The sequence below is a fragment of the Papio anubis genome, chromosome 3, assembly GCF_008728515.1.
Source record: "Papio anubis isolate 15944 chromosome 3, Panubis1.0, whole genome shotgun sequence".
NCBI classification, from domain to species: domain Eukaryota; kingdom Metazoa; phylum Chordata; class Mammalia; order Primates; family Cercopithecidae; genus Papio; species Papio anubis.
The window spans coordinates 39,754,232-39,776,842 of record NC_044978.1 but is presented as its reverse complement, the minus strand read 5'-3'; the positions used below and the strand labels follow the sequence as shown (position 1 = coordinate 39,776,842).

The 22,611-nt window shown below is 35.4% G+C and overlaps 1 protein-coding gene across 3 annotated transcripts in view; it reads right to left on the bottom strand.

The window, feature by feature from the left end:
* IQCM (IQ motif containing M) overlaps positions 1–22,611 on the bottom strand; it is a 478,893-nt gene that overhangs the window by 215,840 nt on the left and 240,442 nt on the right. For all 3 annotated transcript variants that reach the window (XM_031664245.1, XM_031664246.1, XM_021938849.2), the window contains one exon: positions 8,996–9,194. In XM_031664245.1, the coding sequence (XP_031520105.1) occupies positions 8,996–9,194 (199 nt within the window). The remainder of the gene's footprint in view (positions 1–8,995; positions 9,195–22,611) is intronic.

Below are 22,611 nucleotides of genomic sequence, written 5' to 3'. Positions count from 1 at the left end.
CCTAGCGTATTTCATATGACACATTAATTAATTTATGTATTTATCTATGTATTGTTTTGAGACGGAGTCTCACTCTGTTGCCCAGGCTGGAATGCAGTGGCGGGATCTCAGCTCACTGCAAGCTCTGCCTCCCAGGTTCACACCATTCTCCTGCCTCAGCCTCCCAAGTAGCTGGGACTACTGGCGCCCGCCACCATGCCCAGCTAATTTTTTATATTTTTAGTAGAGACGGGGTTTCACCATGTTAGCCAGGATGGTCTCGACTTCCTGACCTTGTTATCTGCCCAAAGTGCTGGGATTACAGGCGTGAGCCACTGTGCCCGGCCCATATTACACATTATTTTTCTTGTTTCTGTCATGTTATTTTCTGTTTATGTGAAATAATATTTTTTGTTTACTTGAATGAAAAATAAATTAGCATAATTTTACTACCTTCCTCTTCTCCTTTCTCCTTCCATCTAATAGCAGATTCTGGATGTTTGCTAATGTCTTCAACATTTAATAGCATTTTTCAATGTGTGTTTTTAATCTGCCTTTTGTTCAATAGGCTTTTGTCTTTTAAAAAGATAATAAATTGGTTGCACTTTTGGCACATTCCCTACATATGAATCTTAGTGGGAGGCAGAACCCACTTCCCACAATTTGAAGCCAAAAGTCAGATGCTTATGACTCATACCTCTTCTGTTGCTAGATGTAGACACGTGAACTTCACCATTAACTCCACCAATCCCAAACTTTGAATGGAAACAAATAATCCTTTTAACAGTGAAACAGTGGGAAATCTATTTGTGTGATAGAGTAACTGTAGCACAAATATACATTTTTCAAGGGCAGCATTTGTGAAGTCAGGAACACCCAGGATTCAGTGTCTGCATCAGACTCTTTCTGTATAGGATTTGGCTGGATTACTGGGAGCTACTCAGCCTTTACTATTCCTTTATGTTTCTGAACTTAGTTCTCTACACCTGTGTACAATATCCTCCTCAACATCTTTCTGCTTAAATCTGTAACTGGATTTCTTTTGCTTATAATTAAGAATCAAGCAGTGTTTTGATTGTATCTTTAAAACATGAAGAGGAAAGTTCCCGCTTGGAATGTGCTACTTGGACAGATGATGTCTCTGAGAAAAGGAAGGGCACTGGGCAACCACCTACTTCAATTTGAGTACCTTTTCCTCTGAATGTAATAACTCTTTTGGGCAACACAACCTATCTTGTAAGGGAGCCCTTTTCAGATCTCAGGCATTTGGAAGGTCACCTAGGGCGTTTCATGGTTAGGAAGTTGAGCCAGAGAAAATTACAATGGTCCATCCATGTGGTTTTTATTACAGGGAGTGTCCCTACCAGCCTTTTGCATGGAAATATGCTTCAGCTATTGTGCTACTACATTTCAGTATGTAAATCTTTCACTATAAGTCTAAATATTTCTCAAGGTAGAATTTATCAGAAAAAAATACAAATTTCTACTTACAACAGCAATATTGCAATATAGTTATTGCAAATTACTGATTATAATATTCAAATTTCTATTATCTTAATGGACAAATGTATTATACCTATCAACATTTAATAAAATTTTCCAGTATTTATTTCAATTTGCTTTTGCTTGATATGGTCATGTCTTTTTTTTCTTAAGTAATTTATTCAACTTTTGGAGAATTCCGCCATCATATGACACTTAGTATGACTTAATTTCCGTTAGTGTGTTTCTTATCAGTTTGGAAGAGATCTTTATATGTTAGGTTTTTTAAACTTTGTGTCATATTTCAGCAAATATTTTGCCAGTTTGACTTTTTAACTTTGAAAAAAAATGCTATAAACCTATAAGAAGATATCTTGACCACATTTATTGAAGTCTAACCTTATCTAAGCATTTAGGTATGAAAATATCAAAAAAGTCTTTATTCAAAAGTCTTATAAAAACAAAACGGAAAATTTTTTAAATTACTAAACCTATACACAGTGAAATAATAATTGAACATTCTAAATCGTTATCTCAATCTCATACGCATAAACACACACTTACAAATATGCAAGCCACAAATACCACTAAGTGTGAATCTTATATTCACTTCCCCATCCACTAAGAAACTAGTGAAGACCTTATTCCATGCATAGCTAGTGGACATGTGTCTCTCCTAGGTTTGGTTCCTCTTGCACTTTTTCAGGCCTCTCCTCTGTGTCCATGTTGCTTGCTGTACTCACTTTGATCTGAGTCAAAGAGATTATTTTTACTACTATCTGAAGCATATGCCTCAATCACTCTATGTCTAATTGCTCAGTACAGAAACTGTTAAATAAACATTCTTGGTCAACTTTATCATTAAATATAAATAAAAATATATTGTTTCCCCCACAGTGTACTCTGAAAAACGTTAAATAGCAGCTCCTAATTGCCATAGAAAGGGTACCTCTCTACAGGCCGTGGTTCTTATCTTCATGTTTCTGGTGTGAGCTCACCTGAATTAGCTCTATTAGCACCAGGTGGGAGTATTATCTAGCCTTGGCTTTTGGCAGGAAACTCCAAACATTGGAGTTTCCTGACCTGAGAAAAGACTCCACCATTTGCAATGATTGGACAATTCTGGTACCAGAATGGTCTCATGTTTTACAGTGCTCTGGAGCTAGACAGACTTATGTTTGATTCTCAAAATTCATTCTCATCTATGTCACTTGCAAGATGTCCAACTTTGGGTAATTATGTTACATCTCCATGCCTCGTTTTTCATAATTACTAAAGAAAATTATACAACCTGGAGAAATGATACCACTCCAATTCTTGATCACCAACTTCAGTGAGGTTCTCAAAGTGGCCTGGAATTTCATGCATGCTTTTTAAGGCATCTCTTTGCCATTTTCTGTAGTACCTCAATCTCCTCAAACATTCAAACCCATCTAAATGCTTACTCTCACCAAATGGCCCAATTCCTTACTTCACAAAGGAAGAAAAAACAATTAGTTTATTGCAACCTCAACTTCCCACCAGCAAGTCTAAATACTTAACTGCATCTACACATCTTCTTCTCCTGCAACAATGGAGAAATATGTTTCCTCTCACTTAACGCTAATCTTGTCAAGTATCTTGGAAATCCACCCCCTCCAATCTCCTTAAAGGCCTTATAATACAGATTATCTTCATCTTTCTTGTATTGACAACCTTTCCCTCTTACTGGCTTCTTCCAATGAGCATTTAAGCATACATAAATATTTTTTATCTTAAACTATCCTTCTCTAAACCTCATAGTGCCTCAATTTATCTACTGCAGATGTTTTCACTGCATGAACTTACTGTTACTAGAGCCAGAAAATTCTGTCTAGCAGCATTGGAGACTGTGGACCTAACCCTCTTCCTTCTACTGCCTTTCAAGTGCCTTGATGTAGCATCTTCTGGTTTTCTTCTTACCTCTCTGGTTACTACTTTCATGTTTGTGGAATACTCATCTTCTGCTTCCCTTTGAACGCCAACCAGTTTCTCTCAATCTTTCTTTGTAGGATTCTCTCTTTATATAGTCTCCCTAGACAATGACATGGACTCTCACGCCTCCAATTAGTATCAGTAATGATGATTCTCAAATCTATGGGTGGCAGCAGGTTTCAAGGACGGCATCCTTGGTCAGGGAGCTGCATCAACATATTTAGAAGAGGTTCCTCAAATTTCAAATCCTCCTGGCCCCAAAATGCTGTTATGTATCCTTCACTCTCTTGAAAATAATTTATTAAAAACGTGTATTAGGCTCCTAGTGTGGGCCAAGAAGGTACAAGACCTTGTGAAGACAGGAAAGATAAAATTTCTGTTTTCAGAGGGTTACATTTTAGTGAAAGGAGCAATAATCTAATAAACGAATATAGGTTAGGTGGTAGTAAGTGCCACGAAGAACAATAAAGTGCTTTAAAAGAGACAGGGAGTGATTAGAGAGTTATTTTGTACAGGTTAGTATGGGACAGCTTTTCGTAATGTGACAATGAGCAGAGACCTGAATGAAGTAAAGGAGCAACACCTGGGGGAAGAGCTTTCTTAGAAATATGATGAGATTCATTACCAAAGTGAGGTACTTTTATAGATGAGAGGGTTTTACATTCTTTCTCAGTGAAAGAATTTAAGAACTACTGATGAATCCCAAGTCTTTCTATATGGCCCAATCTCCCTTCTGAATTTTGGACCCATATACTCAACTGCTTCCCAGACATCTCAAGGATTTCCCACAGAAGCTTTAAGCCCAGTGTTGAAAATTGGACTCTACCTTCATTCCTTTCTACTGCTCCCTCCTGCCTGCCCCTCGCCTTAGATTCTGCATTTCTCAACCATACACCAGATTGCTCAAGACAAGAACCTGGGAATCATTCTTGACTCCACCCTCTTCCTTATCTCCAAATACAACCAAACCCAAGAGTCCTATCAACTGTCCATTTCCCCATCACCACCATGCAGTAGATTACTGAAAAAGCATACTAGTTGTTCTCCTTCCATTTTGTCACCCTCTCCTCCCAATCCATTGTCCAAAGTCAGTAATTTTTCAAAAATACAAATATATTTGTGTCACTGATCTATTTTAAAGGCATCCATTCTCAGACACCAAGTATAAACTCCTTACTAAGGTTTCTAAGAACGTTATTAATCTGATTCCTACCTTCAACTTCCTTTACTGCCATTGTCCTCCCAACTATGCCCCAGCCCCTTAAATGTAAATAGTTCACCTAAGCTCATTGATATGGTCTTTCCTGTGCCTCTCAGCCTCCCAGTACACCTGACAAAATAAAGATACCCCTCACCGTCCAGATCTCAGTTTATTGGTCTTATCCAATTGCGCATCAAACACACTTGGGGTTAAATGGCCTTTCTAAATGCTATGATGATACCTAAGACTTCTTTCAGTTATCTGCATTACTCACTAGACTATGTATGCTCTTCACACACCAGGCAGGAAATTGGACCCAGTATATAGTGACTATTATCAAATTAAAAAATACATATGTTATTGAATAAATGAACATAGGCCTACAGGTACTTGTGAGTGTTAGCACACATGTTATGTAATAAAACTGTTCTATACAACAGGAGTCCCCAACCAACTGCTCTGTGGCCTGTTGGGAACCAGGCTGCACAGCAGGAGGTGAATGGTGGGTGAGCGAGCATTACTGCCTGAGCTCCTTCTATCAGGTCAGTGGCAGCATTAGATGCTCATAGGATCAAGAACCCTATTGTGAACTGCACATGCAAGGGATCCAGGTTGTGTGCTCTTAATGAGAATCTAATGCCTGATGATCTGAAGCACAACAGTTTCATCCTGAAAACATCCCTGCCCCTGCTCTCGTCCATGGAAAAAATTGTCTTCCACGAAACTGGTCCCTGGTGCCAAAAAGGTTGGGGACTGTTGCTATACAAGGTGCCCTGTCCTATAGGGTTCACGAATAGGTTCAAATTTTGTTATTATTTCTGTTTTGTTCTTTTGAGACAATGATAGCAAATTCCTACTTTATCAAATTTTCAAAGAATTCTATAACCTCCAAAATATTGAAGACCATTGAGTTATGTATAAGACGTTGTTAAGGCAATAATGAAACTCAGATTCTCCAGGGCTGTTCCAAATTTACTGATTCAACAAATATTTATTAAAAGCCAATTTCAAACACTTTTTATTATTGTAGCTATCAACCATTCCAATGTCCTGGAATTTCAACATTTTTAGTCAATAGCAATCAAATATATTTAATTTAGGATTAAAACTTTAAAATTATAAATATTTAGAGAAAAATATTGAAATTAAGTAAGATCCTAGAAGCGTTACATCAAGGAATGAACCCTGTTTTGTGTCTTTATGATTCTGTAATATCATTATTACTTATACCAAAACACATGCAAACAAACAGCACAAAAATTTTTAAAGGGAAATGACATTTTTAATTGTGGAAAAAATATTCATATTAAAATATAGCAATCTCTGTGGTCTTTTGATGTATGACTGGTAAGACAATTTGATGCTGCTTCATTATTTCCAAAGAATTCCAAACTAAATTTTTCATAGGGAATGGAAATCGTACGGTCTCTTGAGTAATCTTAAACTTCTAGCAGACACTGTCCACAGCAACAAACTCTGAAGTGGCAGTAAAGCAATATGACTATGGAAGTCTCCCAGTAGAGGAACTGCCACAGTGCTGACAATTATTCAGTGATTTGCTGTGCACCCTCTAGATCAGAAAGTTATGAAGAATTCCCCCAACAGCAACCCTTCACATAGGCACAGTCCAGGAAACTTACTATTAACTGCATTACAGGGTGTCACACTAGGATTTTGACACTAGGCAAAACAACTTTAACCACATCAGCAAAGTAATCATCCAACAGACAAAGCACCATGCCAATGATGGAATAAAAAAGAAAATCATTGATCATAACAAATTTTATAACCAAATAAAAGTAAACAATCTACTTTATATTGGCTCTGATCCTTTAAAAGTACTTCCCATTCTTTTTATCTCAAATCCTATCTCCGTATAGAAACTCAGCATTTTCCTTATCAATTAAATCACTCCTTTTCACCCTCATCTTTGGCCCATTCTTCCTCTCTCAATTTTTTAGATTCATTTTTGTCCCAGAGGTTATGAATGATTCTACAATTCTTTCTGATATTAGGAAATGCTATAATTAAATTATATAGCATGTATCAAATGTGTGCAGACAGAACTTTAAGGATGTGTGTGTGTGTGTGTGTGAGATCTCCTTAGACTGCCATGATAAACTTCTACAATTATGTTAATTCATCCACTCAATAGGTATTTGTTGAGTGCCTACATATAATCAAATACAATAGGTATTTGTTGAGTGCCTACTACATACGAAACACCATTCTAGGCATTTGAATACAGAAACAAACAAGACAGACAGATACCTGTCTTCATGGAGTTTGCAATCTATCTAGCCAAACTAAAAAATATATGTATACAAACAGAGAGATAAACAAGAAAAAATATTAGATTATACATGCATACAGTTAAAATGATAGAGTATATATTATGTGTCAAGGTAGTCTGTGGTGCTGTGAATAGAAAAATAAAGAGTATGTGCTTCCAAATAAGTCATATAAACCATACTGTCCATGTCAAACATGTAAACAGATGATAATAATGTAAAGAACTGGACACAATAATGACCAGAAAAATGGAGAGATCAGCTCTGCTTGATGGACAAGAGAGGGTGTCTAAGTGAATATACTTTAGGAAGATCTTGAAAGATGAATTGGAGTTTATCAGAAGATAAGGAAGGCAGAGGAGAGAACAGCATGAAAATATAAGATGACAAGAAACAATCAAGATTTGCAGTTTGCTAAAACACAGAGAATATGTCAGGGGGTATGATGTGATGAAGCTTGACAAGAGCCAAAACAGGGAGGTCATGTGTACTATGTTATAGTTCCTACTATATCCTGTAAGCAATATAGGCCCTCAAAAAGATTATAAGAAATGAAATAAGGTAATAACAGTGGAATTTTTCAAATATGGTACATGGCAAATAGATTTGACGGAAGTAGGTCTGTAGGCATAGAGATCAATGAGGCAACTATTGCAATTCTCCATGTAAGGGTAGATTAAAGGAAGTTCTGACAAGAAGCACAAAGAAGAGCAGTTCAACAAACATCATGAAAGTGGAACCAATTGAATATGGGAGTGAAAAAGTTGAAAGAATCTAAGAGACATCCAGGTTTATGGCTTGAGCAATGAGTGGTAGAACAGTTTATCAATATAGATAGTTATAGGAAAGAAAGAGCTTTGTGGAGTAAGAAAATCAGTTCATTTCCCATTGTGGAGAAATTTAATTCTAATTTAACCATAGATCTTTTAATGTCTTAGACAGACATGGGTTTGAATTCTAGCTCTTTCACTTACCAGCTGTTTGACTTTGGGCAAATAATTTGCTTCAGTTTCTTCAGCAATAAAACAGATATAGCAGCTACCTTACAAAATTATGGGATTAAGTATATGGAGTGTTTACCTTTTGCCAGAGTTTTACATGTATTATCATGTTTAATCATAACTACATATGTGATTCACATACATATTAATTTACACGTTAGTACATGTAAACATGTATACCCAGAGATAGGCAGATGGATTAACTCTAACAGTATCACCACATTGTCAGAGAAATGTGTTCAGGATGCCCACTGCAAATCTATTCCAGAGGTTTTTCCCAGAAGATCAAGGAATTGGAGTGGGCACTACTAATATATTTTATTTATAGTTGATTTCCCAAATTCCTTATTAGCAGTAAAACTGTAGCCCTCAAGGTGAGGACATTTTGGGTTCTCTCAAAGGTTTTCCAAGATGGACCCACTTAGGTTCATCTGCATTTGCCCAGCCAAAATGAGTCTGCATTATTTATTTTAAAAATCAGAATTGCAATCTATGAAAGTTGACCAGGTAGATATTTGTATGTGTGTGTAATTCTTTGAAATTGAACATTTATGCACTGAAAGAGTACCCAGGAGTGTGGGAAGTGAAGGAAAGTTGCTCTAAACAGAAAATGAGCAGATAGCAAGGAAGAAACAACTTTAGTGCAAAGTTATTTCAAAATATCCTTGTTTAAGAATAGGTGGTCCCAGAATTGCTGAGTTAAGGATAAATGAGGCATTTTGTTTGGAGTCTCCAACTTTGCACAGTCTAAAACTATCATCATAGCAGATTATTCATCACATTTTCTTAAAGTATGTACACCAAAAATTAGTTGGATGTGGTAGCAGGCACCTGTAATCCCAGCTACTCAGGAGACTGAGGCAGGAGAATCGCCTGAACCCAGGAGGCAGAGGTTGCAGTGAGCCAAGATCATGCCATTGCACTCCAGTCTGGGCAACAAGAGCAAAACTCCATCTCAAAAAATAAAAAATAAAAAAGTATGTACACAGAATTTTACTTAGAAATATTAGAGGCATATTGAAAAATTTTACTTAATTGAATCTAATGAGAAATTTTAAACACATTATAATATCTGATGTATAGCTTACCTTGGTCATTACTCTTTGCAATCTTTTGCGTTCAAGCCATCCCCTGACATACGCCTGCATGATGGTGACCATTCTAATCAATTTTGGGGTAATCATGAATTTTTTTCTTTCTCGGAATACTTGGAAGATTTCTATGTGTGGTCCAATTCTTTTAACTTTATTGTCATGTTTATCAGTTTTATTTGGAGTATCTTTTATCCTAAAAATAAAACAATTTCTTATTATAGATAATATGAAAAATTAACACTTCCACAGTTTTAAATTCTTTCAATGATGAATACATTGAAATAGGAAATATATTATAACTTGTACATAGAATTCAATGCATGTACATAGAATTCAAATATGTCAATAAGGTCCTCCAAAGAAGGTTGAATATGCCAAGATCAATATTACATGGATAAAATTAACCTTCTGAAGAAAAGAAATCCAAAAAAAAGTGAATTTTTCAGTCTATCTACAAGTATTCAAAACAGAATGTTTTCATATGACAGGGCAGATTAGTTCAAATAATTTTCTTGTCCCAGAAGCTATTTTAAACTACAGAGTAATTCAAAATTATTTGATTATTTGACACTGATATTCTGTTAACGAAACATCATCAGAAAAATAACTTTGATTCAAATACTTTGAATTGGGAGGCTCTGTACTATGGTGGTAGGATCACGGCCTTTAGGATCAGCAGACGGGAAAGGTGATACCGCAAACAATGACCAGTCTGCAATATTGCTATGGGTGACTTGGTGGTTAATAATGAGTGTCAACTTGACCGGATTGAAGGAACAAAGTATTGATCCTGAGTGTGTCTGTGAGGGTGTTGCCAAAGGAGATTAACATTTAAGTCAGTGGGCTGGGAAAGGCAGACCCACCCTTAATCTGGGTGGGCACAACCTAATCAGCTGCCAGTGCAGCTAGAATATAAGCAGGCAGAAAAATGTGAAAAGAGAGACTGGCCTAGTCTCCCAGACTACGTCTTTCTTCCATACTAGATGCCTCCTGAAACATTAGACTCCAAGTCCTTTAGTCTTGGAACTCCAACTGGCTCTCCTTGCTCCTCAGCCTGCAGACGGCCTATTGTGGGACCTCCTTATGGTCATGTGAGTTAATACTTAAAAAATTCATATATATATATATAAATATATATATGAATTTTATATATATAAAAATTCTTATATATATATAAATGGAATATATATATGTTCCATTTGTTCTGTCCCTCTAGAGAACCCTAATACAGTGACCCTAGTAGCGATTAATAACATTTGAGAAAATTGAAGATTTACTACCATTAACAGATTATCTGTAATCTTGGTAACCTTGTGTCAGCTTTTTCTTTATATGTATATACCTGTTATGTTTTATATATGATAGCCAGTTTTTTGAAGTCTTCCAAAGTCCAAAGTCTAGTTCCCTTGCAACTTTTAGCATATAAAAATGCTTTCTTCTTCTTAATGTTTTTATTTCTGCCCTCTCACAAATGGAGTTCCACTGACTGAGATGCCCAGGTCAATTCATTCACCAGGGCTGAGTCTTGCCCCAAAAATGATCTGTACCTACATCTCTGAATCCCAGACTCAAGTTTCTTGATTCTCAGAGTGAATCTCTGACTCACGTTCACTCTGTTTTAGCATTATTTTCTTAGTCTGTTTTATTTAATTTTTATGTTAAGTTGATTTTTAAGTCTTGTTCTGTTTTGTACATGGCTATTATTTTTATTCTCTCAGTAACTGAAAAGTGGAGTATGATTTTCATTACTTGACCCAGCCACGAAGTCTCTGTTCAGTGGTAGATGGCAGGAAAACCCAGTTCTGTCTTTCTGTATTTGTCTTTCTGTAGTTTTTCTTGAAGCTTGTACTACCTCCTGATATTCTCTATATTGTATGTCATTTGAACACTAGCATAACACCATTTTTGAACATTAGTTTGAATATCATTCAAGAGAAAATTTTGCACTCATTAGAATGGAGATCAGCCCCAGATCAAGAAATTTTCATAAGAAGAATTTGTTGTAGATCTTTTTGACTTCCTGACCTTCCTACTCCCAAGTAGCTGCAATGAACCAGTGAGATTTGTTGAAGCACAGAAAAATTGTGCTGTATATTTATTTTTGACCTATATCTAACTATGTATAACTGAGGCTGCTAGTTCTCTTTGTGTCTATGTTTGTAAATGAAAAAAAAAGTCCTTTTCCTTCTTGCAAAAGGAAATAAATTAGCTTCGTACAATATTCATGTAACTGGAGCTCTTTTGTATCAGTGGCCAATTCATTCTCTCATTCTCTCTTTTTCACTCCCTTGAAAATGTTTATACATTACTAAGCCAAATATATATCATTTTGTACACTGAGGGATAGATATCTTATTAAACAAAGCTGCCAGAAGAGCTGAAGAATAGGAAACAAAGTTTTGTATTTATTTGTTTAAATTAAGACTGATTTTGAATAGCTTAGAAAAGAGGCAGCTCTGCCTTCTAAGAGGATTTTTGCTTGGTTAATATTATACATTTTAGGAATGGGCATTGATGTATGAGATCAAGTGGAATGCAGGTGAAATGGTAATGATTACTTCTTGCTTGTCCATATCATCAAGATCTACTATGAAATCAAAGAAATTCTGAGTTGACATCTTTTTCTCATTTCCCTCAGAGGAAATAAGAGGACTGTTATAGAAATAGTTAAATACCCAAACCAAAAAGTGAGGGAAGGTTTCATGTTCTAATGAGATGCAAATAACAAAGGAATATGTGTGATGGTAAGGTGATGTGTAATGTGTATTATTGAAGTGACAGCTCTAGGTCATTAGAGTCTTCTGGTCTCCTAAGTTGCCTTGAAAGGCACAGAGTTTTTAATCCTCTACTGAAAAGTGTGTGTGTGTACATGTGTATGAGAGAGACAGACAGAGAGATAAAAGAGACAAAGAAAGAGAGACAGAGACAGACAACAGAGACCGAAAGAGAACTGAAGGTTATTTCGGGTAAAAGTTGTAGTTCATATGAGTGATCAGAACTATATTACGTAAAAAATATGAAGAAATGCAAGCATGTTTACAAAATGACGAATGTGATTTGTCTGGTTCTCATAACAATTGAAAAAGAAATGAATTTTATCTTAGGTCTGAAACAGATGAACTTTGATCAATACTATATCTCTAGATAACTGGAATGTTAAAGAAAAGACAAGAACAATTTATAGAAGTGAACAATTTATAGACGTCTTGATGGAAAACAAATTGTATTTACAAATAATGAGTTTGAAAAGAAGCTAATACACTAAATTTTGACAATGGTAAATTTTGATGAGCTTAATCATAAAACAGAGAAATGCTTGTGAATCCTTAACTATAAAACATTACATAGGTGGTATATTTTAAAAGTAAAATTAGAATATGATATCACTTTTGTTATACTGACAAACTGATTTTTGATTACACAGTCTGCTCTTAACAGAGGGAAGACCATTCTGTGCCTTCAATAGATTTTGCCCAAATATCAAAAAGTTCCTTTTATCACTTAAGTATTCCTTTTATCGTGCTTATGAATCTTTTTTCTCTTCTTTGTGACTTTTTTGCAAAGTTTGGTATTCCTAACATTTAAAGTTACTTTGTTACTTGTGTCTCTGTTATTTCTTTTTTACTCAAAAGGCACCTATGACTTCTGTTCATATTTTACTTCATCTGACAATTTTTTCAATATTTTCCCCACATTCAAGTTCCAAATTTTATTTTATTATTATTATCCTCTTTTTGAGACAGAGTCTCGCTCTGTCACCCAGGCCGGAGTGCAACAGTGCAATCTTGTCTCACCACAACCTCCGCCTCCCGGGTTCAAGCAATTCTCATGCCTCAGCCTCCTGAGTAGCTGGGATTACAGGAGCGTGCCACCACACACTGCTAAGTTTTTGTATTTTTAGTGGAGACGGGGTTTTGCTATGCTGGCCAGGTGGGTCTTAAACTCCTGTCCTCAAATGATCCCCTGCCTCCAACTTTCAAAGTGTTGGGATTACAGGCGTGAGCCACAGTAACTGGCCTCAAGTTGCAAATTAAAAGAAAATAATAATAGTAATAATAATGTCTTTTTAACCTAACTTTTGGGTACCCCAAATGGCTTCAGGATCATACCAAAGATGTTCTTCTTCACTTATAAAAGGAGGGCTGCAACACATGACAAGGTACGTCTTGCATGGTTGTTATACAAATGTTATAACAATTTTATTTTTTTAAAACCAAAGATGACTCCTATATATTGGCCCTTACATTTACTTCTGCATATTAGGACCATTGGCTCAACAGCTTGCCAGCTCCAAATTCAAAATTCTTAGACATTCAGTTGTTTTAAACATGGCCCAAATAAGCATATTTTTAGCCATTTGGAGTCTACTTGCTTTGCCTACACCATGAAATCGCTTCCAATATCTGTTAGACATCAATAAGGCAAATCCGGGGGCTATAAAAGACCTCATGCCACTGCTGCTCTTTGGAGCTCAATGACCCAGAGATTCTCCATCCTGTGGTTGAGTGTCATCACCTAGACATGGAAGTCCCCTCTCTGATTTCCCTCTCCCACAGGAGATCGCTACTCCTTCTGGGTAGGGGCTCCATGTCACAGTCTCTGGAAGGCCTTTGCTGGGAGAGACTTCTCATGCAAGCCTATCCATGTGCTGACCAAATAAAGCTTGGTATTGGCTACTGCCACTTCAGGGTCATGTCTTTTTCTTGACCAGAGCCATGATCCTCGACCTTGTTACAATGGTCCTTATTTTTATCTAATTCAATACTGTATTGAGGACTGTCCTGTTTATCAAATTTCAAAATATAAAAACAGGTGACTAATCAAGGAAAAATTTGGCCTAAGTTGAATATATAACAAATAAAATATTAATAAAGCCGAGTGCAGTGGCTCCATGCCTGTTATCCCACCACTTAGCAAGGCTGCGGCAGGTGGATCATTTGAATCCAGGAGTTCAAGACCAGCCTGTGTCATAAGGTGAAACTCTTTCTCTACAAAAGCAACTATGAAAAATTAGCCAAGCATGGTGGCACATGCTACCATGAGAGGCTGAGGTGGGAGAATCGCCCAAACCCAGGAAGTCGAGGCTGCAGTAAACCATCATCATACCACTGCACTCCAGTCTGGGTGAGAGATTGGGACCCTATCTCAAAATATACATATACATATATATTTTTACATTTACATAAACATATTAGAAGCACAGTGTGGTATATTGATGGTCAATTAAAGCCTTCTTAAATCCATACCTTTGCAACGTGATTCTGCAGCCCTACTCATCAAGAGGTGGAGTCTATTCACTTACTCTAGGACTATGAGCTGGTCTTGTGAATCGGTCTGGCCAATAGAATTCAATGGAAGTGATAATGTGCCAGTTCTAAGTATGTGCTTTAAGAGACTTTACACAGTTTCATTCTTTCAGAACCCTACATCTACATGACAATGAGCCAGCAAGTCTCTAAAGGATGAGAAGCCACATGGGGAAGAGAGAAATTGTACCCACTGGTGTAAGCCCGGGTCTGGAACAGATCATCATTATTGTTGCATGGGAAATAATAGCTGTTGTTTTAAGCCACTAAGTTTTGTGATGCCATTGTGGTGATAGATAACTGATGCACATACTTAGGTCTATACTCAAAGACTAACACAATAACTGTCAAATTGATTTTTTCAAAGATTTTGTTTCAGAGGTAAATTATCTGCCAAGTTGTGACATTAGAGATGAAATTTTTAAAACCTTGAGGCTTGTCAATGTCCTCCTTGTCAATATGTTCTTATTTCAAAGTGATCAATGACTAAATCCATATGGAAAAAAATATATATGTCCTTAGTAGAGGACTCCATTCCTCTCCACTCTGAGATTGTTGATTATTACAGCAAATTTTTGCTAAACATATATTATACAAATCAATCATATCATCAGCAGCTAGTTTCTGCCCAAAGCCCTGCTACAAGTTACAGGTTATAAATTTCATCTTCTGAAAGAAACATCAAAAGAATGGTAGCCTTATGAACAATGCCTTTTCTTAACAATTTATAGTAGCAGGAAAAGACTTATGGGCACAGGTTTCTCAGCTTAAACTGACGTCACAACCATGAACCTGTTAGACTAAGCGAAAGAACTGATTCAGGATTTCAGGACTTTTTTCATCCAGAAACAGAAAACTTCATATGGTATTCTGCTTAAACCCAGATCAACAAATTAAGAATTAATTATCTAGAATTGAATACACTGATTATGTTTCATATTTATTTTCTAATAAAATATGAGAAAGCTTTTTTTGAATCAATTTATAAATCTGAATTTGTTTGCCTTTACTAGTACAAACTAGAATGAAATATCCATGGTATATAAATGGTTTCAACTAATCCATCAGAACTTGAGGGGAAAAAAGTCCTAATGAAAATGTTCATATATACAATAAATTAATAAATCATTGTGAATAAGTTTATAGAAATTAAGAACACATTTTATTTTATCTTTAAAACAATATAGAACAATAGTTAAATATATACAAAATGCCTCTACTGAGTTCATTATAGAAGTATTTATTTACAAAGTTTTAATAAGAATTGATACTTTTTTCTATCAAAATGTAATTGAAAAATCAAGTTTGTAATCCATTTTCCATTTTAATATATAACATTTAAATGTAAGTCAGTAAACTAGGTATGGTGGCTCCTATTAAGGAACGTGGATTTAATCCTTACGTGAAAATGATGCCCACTAGGTCCTCCTAAAAAACCAGCTCACTCTTTTCTATATTGCTTAGGGATTGCCAACTAATGGAATGTTACAGGAAAACATATATTGGTAAATTTGAGGATATTAAAAAGAGAAAGGGGTGTTTTTACCATTATATGCAATGTAGGTAAAACCTGGAAGAATAAAATTGGATGATTCCTAATTCCTGACCTCAATGAAAAAACTGACAAGGGCAATAAAAATCCTGCTACATAAAATCATTATGAAAGAACATAATATGACACCAGGAGATTTATTAGTCTTCTAGACAGAAGTTACTGATATGTTAGTATCATATGATTTGAGTTTTGCTAATGATACAATATAAGCATCCATGTTTTAATCCATTCCTTATTCCACATTTATTAATGAAACTGACTCAGTAAAACACCAAGTTAATGATATTGAATAAAAAGTGCTAGAATATGGGTAGAGCATTCAAATAGAAATTTCTCTAAAGAAGACATATAAATTGCCAAAACGTATATGAAAAAATGTTCAACATCACTAATCATCAGGGAAGTACAAATTAAAATCACAATGAGTTTTCACCTTACACATCTTAGAATTTATTATCAGAAAGAGAAAAGACAGCAAGTATTGGAGAGGACACAGAGAAAAGGGAATCCCTGCACACTGTTGGTGAGAATGTAAATTAGCACAACCTTATGGAAAACAGTACAGAATTTCCTCAAAAAATTAAAAACAGAATTTGCAATCTACTCATCTGACAAAGGGCTAATATCCAGAACCTACAAAGAACTCAAACAAATTTACAAGAAAAAACAACCCCTTCAAAAAGTGGGCAAAGGATATGAATAGACACTTCTCAAAAGAAGACATTTATGCAGCCAACAGACACATGAAAAAATGCTCATCATCACTAGCCATCAGAGAAATGCAAATCAAAACCACAATGAGATACCATCTCACACCAGTTAGAATGACAATCATTAAAAAGTCAGGAAACAACAGGTGCTGGAGAGGATGTGGAGAAATAGGAATGCTTTTACACTGTTGGTGGGACTGTTCAACCATTGTGGAAGACAGTGTGGCGATTCCTCAAGGATCTAGAACTAGAAATACCATTTGACCCAGCCATCCCATTACTGGGTATATATCCAAAGAATTATAAATCATGCTGCTATAAAGACACATGCACACATATGTTTATTGTGGCACTATTCACAATAGCAAAGACTTGGAACCAACCCAAATGTCCATCAATGACAGACTGGATTAAGAAAATGTGGCACATATTTACCATGGAATACTATGCAGCTATAAAAAAGGATGAGTTCATGTCCTTTGCAGGGACATGGATGCAGCTGGAAACCATCATTCTCAGCAAACTATCGCAAGAACAGAAAACCAAACACCTCATGTTCTCACTCATAGGTGGGAATTGAACATTGAGATCACTTGGACACAGGAAGGGGAACATCACACACCGGGGCCTGTTGTGGGGTTGGGGGAGGGGGGAGGGATAGCATTAGGAGATATACCTAATGTAAATGACGAGTTAATGGGTGCAGCACACCAACATGGCACAGGTATACATATGTAACAAACTTGCACATTGTGCACATATACTCTAGAACATAAAGTATACTAATTTTTAAAAAGGCAAAAAAAAAAAAAGAATACCATTAAATCCAGCTATCTCACTCCTGGGTACACATCCAAAGGAAATGAAATCAGTTTGTCAGAGACATCTGCACCACCGTGTTCACTGCACCATTATTCACAATAGCCAAGATGTGAAATCAACGTAAGTGTTTGTGAACATATGAATGAAAAAAGAAGATGCAGCATATATACACAATGGAATACTATGCAGTCATACAAAGAAGGAAATTCTGTCATTTGTGACAACATGGATGAACCTGGAGGACACTGTGCTAAGTGAAATAAGCTAGGTACAGAAAAGCAAATACCACATGACCTCACTCATTTTTGGAATCCAAAATGTTGATCTCATAGAAGTAGAGAGTAAAATGGTAGCAAAAAGAGCTGGAGCATTTGGGAGCAGATGTTAGGGAGATGTTGGCCAAAGGATATAAAATGGTATTTACATAGGCGGAATAAGTCCAAGAGATCTATTGTACAACATAGTGACTATAGTTAAATATATTGTATTCTTGAAAAATGTGAAGAGTGTGGAAATAAAGTGTTTTCACCATAAAAATGATAACTATGTAAAGTAATGTATATGTGAATTAACTCGATTTAGTCATTCCACAATGTATATGTACTTCAAAACATCATTTTGTACACAATACATACAATTTTGTCTGTAAATAAAAATAAACAATGAGTAAACCGAAGAAAAAGTTGCTGAACAAACTTATACAGTCACAACCATGCTTTATGAATGCATCTTGATCACAAGATAGGGATGAGAAAGCAAACTAACAACTTAGCTTCCTCCATCATGAATTAGTAGTATATAACATCTTATAATCAAGGGGAATAAGCACCTGCTACCCTGTGATAAACAAACACAGGTAATTCTGTCTAGCACTAATCTCCAAAATAATTAGAATCTCAAGCCCCCCATCCAGCTTTTTTATATAAGTTATTACTGAATCTATAACCAAAGAATGACTTTTAGCTCTCATTGATATATGACCCTGGATGGGAAAGATAAACATTAGTCGGTCATTTAGTTTTTGACCACCTAACACATTCCAAGAATAGTAATAGTATGCAGACAAGCAAAAGGGACTGGCTCCCTTCACATTATTTCAGATTTATACTTATTTTCTGGATATAACAATTTATCTATTGCTGATCTTTTTCTTTTATTTTCCTTTTATTAACACATTTTTATTTTTATTTTATTTTAGAAAGAGAGTCTTGCTCTGTCATCAAGGCTGGAGTGCAGTGGTGCAATCACAGCTCACTGCAGCCTCTAACCCCTGAGCTCAAGTGACTTTCCTGCCTCCATCTCCCAAGTAGCTGGGACTACAAGTATGCATCACTATGCCTGGCTCATTTTTCTTTTAGTTTCCAGCAACCAAACCTGTCTTCATTAAAGTGTCTTTCACTTAATTTCAAATCTTATATCTCTATTAAAAGATACATATATGTATATACATAAAATCTCCCTTCCAAAATGAACATCCCATATTTCATCTGCATTATATTTCTTAACTTTGGAACAATAATTTATGAGCATATTTTTGTGAGAACCACACAATCAGAGTGCCTTGAAGGTTTCATCGTGTTCTCAAATAAATTTTTTGTTGTGATTAATTAAAAACACACACCTGGCAAAAAATGATTAGAAACATACATACAGAAAAATGTTTCAATAATTATTTTAAGTTAAAATAGAAATAAGGCACCATTTTTCACTTCCAAATTTAAAAGGAAAACCCTGCAAACCTAAAGAATTCCAGAGAAAGTTTGGTTCAAGATGCATTTCCAACGTTATTCTCAATTGTGTAATCTACTTGGAAAATAGATTGACTTGGCAATATGAATCAAGAGCATACAACCTAGTAATTTCCTTTTTGGAAATTTCCCCTAAGTATGAAAAAAGCGATATGCATGAAGATATCCATCCACAGTTTCATTTATAGTAGAAAAAAATTAGAAACAGATATCTAAGTAAATTGTGTTAGAGCCAATCCATAGACTATTATGAGGTTATAAAGGTGTTGTTTATGAAGATTACATAATAATTTGAGTAAACGCTTGTCATTTCAAAAATTGATATTAAAAGAATAAGGATATTAAATTACATGCATTACATAATTGTAACTTTTAAAAAGATATATATATATTTATATACATATCTATAAAAGACTATTAAACCATGCCAAATATTATTAGTGGTTATATTAACTCAGTATTTCTAAATCAAGAATGGATAGGAATCATGACCATTATTTCCAAGGAACTCCTATTCAGGACCTCCCTTCAAAGATTGTTTCATTGACTCCTTCAGTAAAACTGATGCAAATTCCTGATTAGATGTTGGGTTATAAAAAAAAAAATTAGGTTGTAAAGAAAAATGATCATTTGTTTCTTGTTTTCTAATTTTTTCATATTTCCTGAAATAGGCTAGCATTCACTGTGTAAAGTTAAAGTATAATAATTAAATCCATTAATATCAGCAGTAGTGGTAGTAACAATCTTTCATTAAGCATTTATTTCAGACATACTTTCTCCTTCAATCTTCAAAATAGTATTGTTAGGGATGGAGGCAGTGACATGCACCTGTAATCTCAGCAATTCAGGTGGCTTAGACAGGAGAACTGCTTGAGCCCAGGAGTGAGAAACCAACCTAGGCAACCTAGTGAGACCCTGGCTCAAAAAAAAAATCAAAATTAAAAAAAAAAAAAGTTTTGTTGGATAAATATTATCCTGATTTTATAGATGAGATAAAGTTATAAGTAGTATAGCCATAATTCCAAGCCCTCTTGATTGTGTGTGTGATGAAATCAAAGGAGGACAAAATTATGTCATGACAACAGAAAGACTGGTATTGACAGTAGCCAATCCTCAATAGTTAGGATGCCTTGGGTAACTGGCTTGAGGTTTTCATTCATTTGTTTGTTTCAGGAGTATTGAAAGATGCAGTCATATCACAAATACAGAGAGACTATTACAGAAATGTTCAATTTTATGCCATGGACTTTATGTTCATTCTTTGTATAAGAATGAGTTGTAGATGAGATATGGGAAATGTATTGTGACTGTCAGATACATGGAGACTAAGTGACCTCCTCTGAGTTAGAGAATCATAGTAATTATTCTTTGCTTACCCTCTAAATGTAATTTTTAAATTTATCTTTCTTTACCATGTCCTAATAGAATTTTGATATGCAGTAAATTGTCATTTTTATAGACGTTTTTAGCCACTAGAGAGTCTCCATATAACTCTTTTAAAAATTCTCATGAAAATAAAAATGTGAATCATTAAAGGCAAGATCCAAAACAAGTTTTCATCATAGAAGAGACCACTTCACTTGTTTTCATGCCAACTCCTACTAATGTCACTCTAAGAATGAGAGAAAGAACAGGGCTGACTGGCTGCCTTTTACTTTTTCATTTGAAGTTTGACAAATCTATGCTCAAAGCATCAAATCAAATAGTTCAGAGAGAGAAGAGATCATTATGCAAGATTACATGTGAGAAAAGACACAATAAGTTAATTAGTAAGTTAATCATGTCCGAACACTACACCCTGAGCTTGGCAAACATTTGAACAGGGAATTTCCTTTCAACTGCTAATGCTTATACAATAATATATATTAAACACTAAATCAGTTTTAGAGTTTGGTTCAGATATTGCTACTAATTAGTTTTGGCTGATATTGAAGTATTTTGTATGCTCCATTTATAAAAGCACTGTTTGCCCATCTGTTCATAGGTTGAAAGTGATTAAGGATACTTATTTTGGCTGTTGTAAAAGCCAAATACTTTTCAAGCTGAAAATTTGTGACAAAACCAGATCAGGTTGCCAAGTTCAGAAATATATGAAAAGAGATCTGTGATGCCTCCCTCCCCCAATTCCTCTTCCAACCTGCATTATCGAAAAGTAAATATCACCACTTTCCTGATTAGACTAGCATGCCTGCTTTGTCCAAATGCTTTGCAATTTAGTTATAATTTACACAATTTACTCTGATTTGGATCTTCTGCTACCAAGCTGTGTCGAGGGCTTTCGTTTCCTGTACGTGCAGCCTTGAAGTAGAAACATGTGATACTCTTGTGCTTTGAATGTGGGATTTGAAAGTAACTTGGGTAATGAGTGGAACAAGTTTATGGCCTACTTTAAACCCCTAAATGATTTCTGTTAAGTTTGAAAACAATGCATTAAATTCAACATGGGTGATATAGATTTTTAAGGGGAGGGATGTAATACATGCTCGTGAAATTCATCTTTTGTCTCATTATTATTTTACTATTCCATTTCCAAATATTCCCAAGGGTTCAGTACTTCACGCTAGTAAAACCTGTTCACTTCAAAAATCAGAGCAGCATTCCTGGGACTTTCTAAAATAAGATGCACTCCTCCTGAAGTGGAAGATAATGTCACTTTAATTCAGGCAAATTTTAAAAATAGTTTAAATACCTAAAGGACATGTAATTCTTGGGTGCCTTCTGTTCTCTTTTTGTATCCCAATCATTCCTCAAAATGCTACTCCATGCCAACCCCCCCAAAACAAGTGCCCTCCTATTTTTGACTATTTCTAGGTCCACGGCAATCTGTTTAACTAGATCATATCAAAAGATGGAGATTGATATCCCATTTAAAATCTCTAAGAAAATTTGAATTTCTGGGTAGGATACCTTTTACCACCTATATAGATCCCTAGTTAGAACATTTCAGGTAGTAAAATGCTTAAGGCACTCAATATGGGAGAAGAGAATCAGGCATGGGTGCGGGAGGCAGAAGACGTTTTCCAGGTGCATGATATCATGTCTAAGGAAAGAGGGGTTTTATTGTTATTACTGCTACTACTGCAGCTTGGTTTCAATTTTCCAACAGATTTTCCTCAAAACAAAATAGAGACTTTTAAAATTCCAAATTCAGTTCAAAAAACACAATCATTTCTTTCCTCCTGGCATAGATAAACATTCTGTAGGAGCACTACTTATTATAAATTAAGTTGAAATTATCATTTCACGTAATGGAAAAGCAAAACCAGGAATACTGTTTTTATTCAAATTTAATCAATTCTGATTTTCTCTTTCCAACTTTTCAGGTTCAGGGTGTACATGTGTAGGTTTTTTATATGGGTATATGGTATTTTGTGTTATGGAGTTTTGGAATACAGATTATTTCGTCACCCAAGTAATAAGCACAGTACCTAAAAAGTTTTTTGATCCTCACTCTCCTCCCACCCTCCAC